General features: G+C 38.6%; 2 protein-coding genes across 2 annotated transcripts; both read left to right on the top strand.

The window, feature by feature from the left end:
* The first annotated feature begins 1,096 nt into the window (after nt 1-1,096).
* On the top strand, nt 1,097-3,209 carry LOC118815013 (cysteine-rich motor neuron 1 protein-like). The gene is made up of 3 exons (XM_036580942.1): nt 1,097-1,385; nt 2,331-2,354; nt 2,632-3,209. Exons 1-3 carry the CDS (start codon nt 1,097-1,099, stop codon nt 2,682-2,684), a joined length of 366 nt encoding a protein of 121 aa, XP_036436835.1. The 3' UTR covers nt 2,685-3,209.
* A 3,616-nt stretch (nt 3,210-6,825) lies between these two features.
* Nucleotides 6,826-10,743, top strand: LOC118815014 (single insulin-like growth factor-binding domain protein-2). The gene is made up of 4 exons (XM_036580943.1): nt 6,826-7,212; nt 8,082-8,093; nt 9,302-9,358; nt 10,181-10,743. Exons 1-4 carry the CDS (start codon nt 6,939-6,941, stop codon nt 10,222-10,224), a joined length of 387 nt encoding a protein of 128 aa, XP_036436836.1. The 5' UTR covers nt 6,826-6,938; the 3' UTR covers nt 10,225-10,743.

Here is a 10,743-nt window from a genome sequence, read left to right on the forward strand (position 1 = left end):
TTTACAAATATTTATTTATTTACACAGCACTTTTCTAAGTCAGGCTACAAAGTGCTTCACAGCAGAAAGACAAAGAAGGTTGGTGTAGTGGGTAACACCTCTGCCTTCTATGCTGCAGACAGGGGTTCGATTCCCCCGCCTGGGTAAGCACCCTACACTGTACCGATAAGAGTCCTTGGGCAAGACTCCTAACACTACCTGTGTTAAAAAAAAACAGACAAAATGATCAAGTTGTAAGTCTCTCTGGATAACAGCATCTACCAAATGCCATAAATGTATATGTAAAATCCCTCAATTTAAAGTAATAAGCCTGTACTAGCTTTGTTACATGCGCTGAGAAATTTAGTTCTGAATCCAAAATGATGCCCAAATTTCTAGCATAACGAAGCATCCTTGCGGCCAGTGAACCAAGCTCCTTCTTTAAGTTGCTAGCGACATTTTGAGGGCCCAGAACCAGTATGTCTGTATTTCCCCTTATTTACTTTAAGGAAATCACAGGCCATCCAATCCTTAACAACTTGAATACATTCAGAAAGACTTTCTAATCTACTGAAATCATTCCTCTTTACAGAGAGATAAAGCTGTGTATTGTTAGTGTAAAAACGATATCTTAAAATTTCCCAAGGGGAGCATTTAAACGGAAACAAAATAGGACCAAGGATGGACGCTTGTGGGACCCCGCATGAAAGATCAGCACATGACAAACAAATATTGGCATTGGACAGATATGACCAATGTTCAGATTTGTACAGATGTTTGTGTGAAAAATATTGGATCTGAGCATCAGTCTGCAATTCCTATCAGTGCATCTCTAAAACAAAACAAACGCCAGTAGACATGCAAAAGGTAAATAAATAAATACAGATCTATCACAAATGTTAATAACTATGTATTTGAGGATACAAACAATTTGAAAATGAATGGATGGAATTAGATGGAATGGATGGAAAGAGTTACTACCCACCTCTGCAAGTAAGCCTGGTCTTGGAAGCATCCAGGCATAGTAAGAGGCAGAGTTTCAGGCGTGGCCACATAGCAGAACGTCACAGTGAGCAGAAAAGGAACCTGGCACAGTTCAGTTTACTGAGCCTCCACAATGTCCTCCCTGAAACTCACGCTCATCTCTCAGGTTCTGCTGCTGCTGCTGCTGCTGCTGCTGCTGGAGAATAGCTGGGCGCTCTCATGTTTACCCTGTTCCGATTTTAAATGCCGAGAGCTGCTGTGTCCCGGTGGGAAAGTGTTGGGACCCTGTGGCTGCTGCTACCAGTGTGCCAAACAGAAGAAAGAGAGTTGCGGAGGCCCGTTCAGAATTGCTGGGGAGTGCGACCTGGGGCTAAAGTGTGTGACCAGAGGAAACTTCAAAGGCGATATAGGAGTGTGTGAAGGTCTGTATGGGCAGAGTATTTGTTTAATGTCTACAGCTCTGTAGAGACAGTGGCTCGTCCAGACTTCAGTTCCTCACTCTCATAACTTACGTAACTTACGCATTAGTTTGATGTATTTACAGTATAATTCATTGTGTTTAATGGTTAATAAGCCTAAAAGGTGAATTCCACAGATAACTAAAATATTCTGTATCATCAAGTCTTCAGAATGTAAACAGGGCCGTTCAGAGTGCTTTAGTGTGGCATGAGAAACTTACAGAGTCAGAATTGTTCACAGTGGTGGTGATGGGAACCAGACGTCTGAAGAGTTTAATGAAAGCTCCCTCATAGAAAGTTACAAGAAATGGGCCGATTCCTGGGACACTGATAGTTGATGTATGATTTATGATAGCTTTGAGCAGGTTTTGGCCTAAAATGCCTAAAACATGTTATGAGGCAAAATAGTTTCCAAAGAAAACACATTTTTTTAGATTTATGAATATTTTACCATCATCAACATTACATATAAACACTCAGAAGACACATATTTGTTCACTGGTGGTTTGGATAGAAAATAAAATGGCTATATTTTTGTCCTAGTCATGGTGACCCCTGGTTCCTATCACCACCACTGTAAAGAAAGTCTCTACAATGAACCATTTTACATCAAACTGCTCTAAATGACTCTGTTTACATTCTAATGGTTTCATTATACAGACATTTTGAACAGTTAGTGTAATTTCCTTTTAAGACCAACAACTGAATGATAAGGAGTATAAAAAATACAAACAGGAATGATAGAGGTGAACTTCTTACTGTCTCCTATACACACAGTTAGTAAGAACGTGACAGGATGCTCAATTCGTTGTGCAATAACTTTTTTCTCTTTTTGTATTTTTTGGGCGTTGTTCTTCAAATGTGCCTATCATGCTGATTTCACCATCATCATCCGGATTACAAATTCAGAAAAACAACTGACAGATGATAATGGTGAGTTTGCAGTGAGTGTGATGGTGCAGTAATCTCTGATAGGCACGCTTACGTGGTTTCTTGTAGACTATATGACACACTTATCTTTGCATGGCTGAATCTGATTTCCACCAAACTGCTGCTTTAAAGCAGCCAAAAGAACCAACTGGCATCAAAATAGAAAAAATGCTTTGTCTAATTTGCTCATGTTTTAGCAGGTTTATCACAGAAAAGACTTCATAATCCTGAATTATTAGTCAGAATGTGCTTACTGTGTGTGAACTTGTGTGTTATAAAGAGTTCATGGTGTGGCTGAAGGCCTGGCTGATGCGCAGAAGAGGGAAACCATGACCTGAGGAGAGCCGACACAATGGGAAGAAGATGAAGAGGAATTCGATTATTACTAAAGATTCTCTCCATATGAGCACTTGTCCTTCTATTGGTCAATAGTCCACTATAGATCTTCTGTAGATTAGACCTTGTCTAGCATTAACTACATACCCAGTATATGTAACTGGACTTTGAGTTTAATGTAACAGATTCTTTGAAATCAAAACCTAAACCTAATGCTGAAACTAACTTCCCCCCCAAAATTAAACACGATCCTAAGCCTAAGTGTGATGTTGTAGGGAATGACATTCATCAGATTGTTTAACAGTTTAAGTGGACAATCCATAAAGCAGTGGCTCCAGTCCTGGTTCTGGGGGATCTACTAGCCCCTCACATTTTAGTGTTCTTGCTGCTCCCAACACACCTGATCCAACAAATCCGCTCATTAACAAGGCCTTGCTGAGTTGAAGTGGATGTTTTTTGGCAGGAGAACATTAACCCTTAGAACCCTATTTTTGGCATTTTGGGTCAATTGCAATTACAATTATAAAGTATTTACATGAGACAGTCACACATGCCATATGTTGTTATTTTCAGGAGACCCTGAGCTACTCAGATATGCCATCGTTTGACATGTAAATGGCAACAGAAATTTGATATCTTTAAAAATTTGAGTCATTTTTGATCAAAAATGTACCCAGCGCCTGCTAAATTTTGTATTTTTTTAATTATAGAGATCTTGAAAACAAGTGCAGTTGTTGTTATCTTTTCAGAAATTGTTAGTCTGGAGTGTCTGTGAGCTGAAACTGCAATCATTCTGATGGTGATTCATTCTTTTAGTTATTATTAGTAAAAATAAACAATTAGCATAAGGGGGGCATGTTTTTTAATTGATTTTCTGTCCTCTTGGATTCATGCTGAGTGCTAAAACTCTGATACACAGCAAGACAGGCTTTATTTTTAATTACAAATTGAGGTGCATATTTAATATCAGATATTTTTAATACTCAAAAACAATGTAAACTGAAAGACTGAGCTAAATATTATTCATTTTATAATCATATTTGTCATATTTATTGTTATTTATCTGTCAAAATGTGTTTTAGGGCCTGTTTGTGTGATTTTGAGGGAAAGAGGGGAAGTGCACTGCAGTTTTATCGCCTTTTTCTGGATCTCTGGCTGATGGATGGTCAAAGGTGGTTGAATTCACTCTGGATTGTAAGGGCAGAGTCTGATGAGTGATCTGATGTGTGAATCATGTCGCTGTTTTAACCCTTTGTTGGAATATGAAGGTCAAAAAGCAGAGCTCAGGATTTTGGGTGATTTTCCGTACCGAATTACTCACTGATACTGACGTCACAGCTCGATGACGTATATCATGATATGTGGATCATGTCTGTAGCTTAAACCGTTCTGAAGTTATGAAGACTAGAAGTAGCCTACCGTCTCCGGGCCCTAAGGGTTAAAGTGTGCGGGGCAGGGGGTCCTTCAGGACCAGGAGTGGGAATCACTGCTATAGAGGATTCTCAAATTGTTAGTTTATTAGTCTACATATTGGTTAAAACACATCATATATTCTTTAATAAACCTGCAAATGTATTCACATATACTTTTACTGAATGTATCTACTGTATCACTGTCCGAATACGGGCCAATAAGTGGGCTACTATTGTATTGTCCTCTATAACGCTGTGCGAAATAGACTTTCTGATATCAAAGCTCCGATTGGCAGTTTGGTGTCTCACTTTCTGCTTTTTTAAAAAACACAAAATACATAAATCACCAAGGGATTAAAGAGTTTTGCACTAAAATGACATAAGAACGTAAGTCATTTGAACATAAGCTGCCACCTCTGTTCAGGTTTACGAGCTACTAGAATTTAACCGGTTGCACAAAGTCACATAGTTTCAACACAGCTGTAAGTTATAACTTAAAATTTACACATAACCTGTAGTGCCCATGTGTCAAACACAAGGCCTGCGGGCCAGATCAGGCTTGCGACACAATCCTATGTGGCCCGCAAAGGTATTTACATTTTTTGTTAATATTAGCCTGAACTGCATTTCAGCTGCAGTTCAACCAATATAACCACCAAACGTCAGCTCAGCAGTTTAAGTCTTAATCAGCTTGCAGCAAAGAAAGGATACCAGGTGTTTAGTTCAAGCAAATAGGTAGGTTTAAAGGCCGAGCTCCTGGGGACATTTAAATTTTGGATATTTCACGTATTTATGTAATAGGGTCGTTCTACAGAAGCGTCCACTTTTCCACATTTTTAATGAAAAATGCATTTTACAAAACGGCTGCTACAGAGCATCAAACCACATGTCGTCTATCATGGAATCTCCACTAAAATATGTAATTTAATCCATGTGTGTTCTATTTTTTCACAATTACCTAAGCAGGTGACACCAGTGACTTCAACTGAAAGCTTCATATGAAATCATGAGCTAAATGAGAAAAATTCTGATAACTGAAAGACACAGTGGACTTACTGTGTGCTCTTCTTCACAGATCCTCAGAAAACAGGTAAAAGGAAGTCAAGTGATGTCATCAGTGTGATTTTTATTTCAAAATAAGAGATTTTTTGTTGCGCAGTAACACCAGTGACACCACAACTCCAGGGGACCACATCTTTCATTAAATATTTTACAATATTTATTTGGCCTTTGTTTTCTTTATGTCATTTAAATTATATATTTCATATTTATTTATAGATTATTGCAGTTAAAATTGCAAAAAAACATTTTTTTTTGCTCAAAATATGGCCTCAGCCTTTACACATGACTGTGGGGATGAGCTCTTCTGTGGTGCTTGGAATTCTAGATAATTCATTTATAAACCAATTTTGCTAAATTGATGGGTCAAGATGGTGTAATTATTAAAATAACTAATTGTTTTATTTTAAAATATAAATAAATTGTAACCCTAATTTTTTTTCCAAGTGTAATATATGTCTAAATGAAAAATGGAAAAATAACACAGCCAGGAACAAAGCCCTGAGTCTTAAGCTTTTCTACAGGGTCAGTCCAAAACCTAGTGGGTGACTCTGTTCAAGTATACAAGTCAACTGCATTCAGACCAATAAGAGCAGCTCCATCAGTGCTCAGGCTGTTTGTGATGCTGATCTTACTTTACATTTACATTTATGTCATTCAGCAGATTCAAATAGTGATTAGACTAGCCACAGCTTCGCTCTTATAAGTGGAGCCATGGTGATCATCACATTCACCATTTCTTAGTCTGATTACTCAAATTTACTGCTGCTGCCGTTCTCACTGCAGGTTTGTGTTGAGGAGTTCCGCTGTAGTTTTTCTTTCACTTAAGAGAAAAAGGAATGTTTAGAGACAACTGTGATTGGCCGAGAGGCCTATCAATCATATTTTTGCAAAAGGTCAACTGGGTTAAGAGCTTAAGGCCATAGGTCAAGCAATCAGGCTTGTACTGTTTACTTGGGGTCTGGTGGCCTGCTATTCTGATATCAGTGGTCTTGGCTAGGTTGACAATACCCCCATCCCCAGCATTACAAGATTTCAAGTCAAGTCAAGCTTTATTGCCATTCTTTACATCACAACCAGGTGTTCCCCTGCAGTCATGGAGCTTCACTTAACCCCTTAACATCCCAGGCTTTACATACATGTTACATGATCAGGCTTATTTTTCAGTAACTAAAGGGACATCAATGCAAACTGAGTAAGCTATTCTTATGTTATAGAAGCGTGTAATAACACTTTTGGCGCACCGGCGGGCCCTGGCCATGTAAGGGGTCAACACAAAACAGCAGCAGACATAAGGATGAGCTGAAAAGAGTATATAAAAAAATACAACAGTATGTTTGTCATGTCAATTAATTATATAACAGCAAATACAGGACAATAAACAATAAGTTTATAACAATAACAATAAGTTATTAACCGGTAGAAACTATATAACTTAGTCTTTAACAGCGGACAACAGTGACTATGGATGATGCGCGAAGTTTTCATACATGAGAAAATATCTCACAAATCAAGTCAATGTTTTCTAGGATAACATGTATTTCACTCCTCTGAAGTGTTTACGACTTTAAACATCTGCTCAGGCCGATACGTAAGTGGACGAGTCAGGACGAGTTGAGACAGACCACAGAAATCTCAGAGCATCTTGCGTGTGGGTTGGCTGATTTCTAGAGGGGTAGAGTTTGACACAAACTTTGAAAAGAAGCAGAGCAGACATCCTTCAGTCGTTCCTCAGGTTTAGATTCAGGGATCGAGGCTGCTGTACAGGCTGCTGCTGGACATGATGTGTCTGAGACGGGTGCTGATCTCTCAGGTTGTGCTGCTGTTGGTGGTGGAGAGTGGCTGGACACTGTCCTGTTTGCCCTGTTACATGGTAAGATGTCCAGAAGTGCTGCAGTGTGCAGGGGGAAAAGTGCTGGAGCCCTGCATATGCTGCTACGAGTGCGCCAAACAGAAGGATGAGATTTGTGGAGGTCCGTTCGACAATTCTGGGACATGTGACGAGGGGCTGGAGTGTCTGAGAAGTGGACGCTACAATGAGGGAGTGTGTAGAGGTCAGTACTGGCAGCATCTTCTCTGAATCATGGCCCGTATAATACACACACACACACACACACATATATATACATATATATATATATATATATATATATATATATATATATATATATATATATCACAGCTGTCAGAACAAAACCTTGTTTTTCAGTTTTTGACATAATTTGAAAATGTCTGTTGTCCTTTACATGGTGTGTAAATTTCATGATGAATTTCATGATGAATGGAGACACAAGGTTTTCTTCCAACAACAGCGATATATATATATATATATATATATATATATATGGAATTTTACCAATTTTGAACATGAATTTCAGAATTTTTTAGTATTTGAACTCCACAAGTTTATGCAAAAGCCTCTGATGAGCAGATCAGATGCAACTGAGAGTCGTCTGTACACGAACTTCAGTGGAAAATGTAAGGCTAAAAAAATCTGACCTTTTTCACAAAGGCCTTGACATGGTCAAGCTCCCAAATTTGATTAAATTAAAACAATGACCAAAAAAGTGCTGAATATTGAATATTTCGTCTTTGTTTTACTTGTTATTAGGCCTAGTGCTTATTTCCTTATTTGAAATAAACACAAATCATTTTGTTGTTTTTATTTTTTATGCACATTTAATTTGAGTTTCAAGATTTTTTTGGGTGTTAGTAGCTTTAAATGTGTTAAATGTCTTTAATAGGTTTAACAGTATGAGTGAGATTTGAGTTTGACTCTACTGTCACTGCTACATTCATTTGTAGTGCAGTATAACTATTGATGCTCTCTTTGTGTTCCTTTTCCTCAAAATGATTCCTGGTCTTCATTCTTCAAACGTGACCGTCACTCCAATTCCATCACTAAACCGGAATCCATATTCAGAAAAGACTAACGGTAAGTATGTGTGGAAAGGAAAGAAAGAGTAACCTGCGTTATACAGCACCCATTTCATATCATGCTCATCAACTTGGCCCCTGCTTTTCCCCTCAGGCGATCCTCATCACCATCTTTAGGGCTGTTCTATTACTTTGTTAGCTTAAGTGAAGTGTTGAACCAAGTGAGCACATAAATCAGTGTGATCTGATGAATTGAACACATTAGATCACGAACCATTAGCCAATTGTGTTTGCACACAGAGGAATTAGACCTTCGCATTTAACCCATCCGTGCAGTGAAACACTCACATACATGCACACTAGTGAACACACACACTAGGGGGCAGTGAGCACACTTGCCCAGAGCGGTGGGCAGCCCTATCCACGGTGCCCGGGGAGCAGTTGGGGGTTAGGTGCCTTGCTCAAGGGCACTTCAGTCACATACTGTCAGCCGAGGGGATCGAACCAGCAACCTTCTGGTTACAAGGCTGGTTCCCTAACTGCCAGCCCACGACTGCTGCACAAACTGCCCCTTTTCAAACATGACAAAAATGGTGGACAAAGCTGTTAGCAATAAAATACTTAAAATGATGAGATTCTGATGAAATTCTAATAAAATATTTCAGAGTATTTCAGATGAAAGAAATATTCAAAATGTTCCTTTTGATCTCAGGTACTTCTCCTAGACAGGTCTACTCTGCTAGCTTGCTAGTTGGCATGCTAAAGGCTACCCAGATAACAACAACAAAAATAAGGGCACTATGGCGCAGTTTAAAACTAAATGTTATACCAAACAATTATTCACCAAATGTATGTTCAGTTTATGTACAACTTCGCAAAACATTTGCATCACTAAGTTTGCATGGTTTAGTTAGCTCACTGAAGCCAACCCAGCCGAGTCAGTTTCACTAATCTACTTTGCTCTGGCCCCTCCGCACCTCCACGTGAGTGCCCACTTGTGTAATGCAGGTGGTGAGTCGAAGTCGGTGAGGGCATAGAAAAAGAGAATGGAACGGTGTAGCTTTGGTAGTATGGGTGCATTTGGTAGTATGGGTGCATTTGGTAGTATGGGTGTACACTTATTGGCTAATTGATCAGAAACCCCTCTCTTATAGCTTCACCTTGCTGGTATACAGACATCCTCTAGCCATCCACTGTTCCTTCATCACTGACTAATTTGAAAAAGTAATGAACTTCATGCATTCTTTCTCTTTTTTTCTCTCACAGAAACGACCACACAACGTCCTGAAACAACCACACGCGATGTAGGAAAAGCACATCGAGGTAAGTTATTAATTAAAGCACAGTACAGCATGTGAAACCGTACTGCTTGTGTTAGCCATCCTCTACTTCTTCGTCAGGACCACAGAGTCACTCTTGGCTCAACATTTGACACTAAAGTGAATAAAACCCCAGCAACTCCCCTGTGCAGCATTCCTTTGAGGCATGGCTAATATCTGGTCAACAGCAATTGTATGGTCAGAAACTGACCAAAGATGAATGGGAAAGAAGGGGCTTCAATTGTGCAGCAACAGAAAGCCTACAGATGGACCCAAATTGAGAGAGAATAATTCTTTAACATTTTGTCTGAATATTTTTATTGAGTTTTTATTTTAAAAATACTAAATTTTAGGGATCATTAATCAGAAAAACCTGACTGCATTGTTGTACTTAGTGCCTCTGGATGGGGAGGTTCCTCAGGGCTCTACTCTGGGATCTGCTTAGTTCTGGAGTTTCATGCTCAAAATCACATTGTATGCCCTTTTTTTTCACTTCAAAAGCTGTTTGTGCTCCAACAAAAACCCACATTATAGTGTTATTAATTTGGGAAGTCTAAGTCGTTTTGACAAAGGAGAAAAGGCGAGGATAACAAAAAACATCACTTTTTTTGGCGTAACAAAATCTACGTTTCTATTTAAGACATTTAAAAGAACACACTGGCATTGAAATGGAAACGAACACTTTACTTAGTAGTACCAAGTAGTCTTGGGCTTGTTTGCTTTGAAACCGAATGGGGCAAAAGTTCAGTAGGTTTCTCACAGAAAAGCCCTTCTAACTTAAAGAATGCAATTAATGTATGTGAGAGTTGTCCTTTACTGTCTGTAGATTTCATTGAGTGGCTGAAATCCAGGAATCTACGCAGAGACTGAGGAGAAGAAGGTGCAGATGATTCAAGTGATGTTGAAACTACTCTCCAAATGAACACTTTCTGTTATATCAACAGTAGCATCCATGCATTTTTGCTTGATTAATATTTTTTGCAGTAGTTAAGCTGTGGACTTGTTGCTAGTTTAAATTCCAAATAATTCAAAAGTTATAAACCATTCATGCATGTGAACACATAGAGTATATATAACTGGTTTTAAGGACTGCTTGATGTTTCATGAAAATTATATACTGATTAATATAAAAGTCTAATAAATGATAAATGGGTCATGTATATCTGGTGACTGTATTGTCTGGACTGACATGTAGATTAAGATTTATGAGCCTTTATGTTTAATTAGCCTAATTATATAATAAACTTCAGTGATTCTTTTATATGAATCAGTTTCGCTGCATGTCTTCTTATCCTAAATGTATACATTGTTCCCTTAAGTGTCCATAAACTGGGGCCTGATGGCAACAATCTGTTAATGTTTATTAAAAATGCATGGGCAACTGAATCA

Source organism: Colossoma macropomum, unplaced genomic scaffold, assembly GCF_904425465.1.
Source record: "Colossoma macropomum unplaced genomic scaffold, Colossoma_macropomum, whole genome shotgun sequence".
NCBI lineage: Eukaryota > Metazoa > Chordata > Actinopteri > Characiformes > Serrasalmidae > Colossoma > Colossoma macropomum.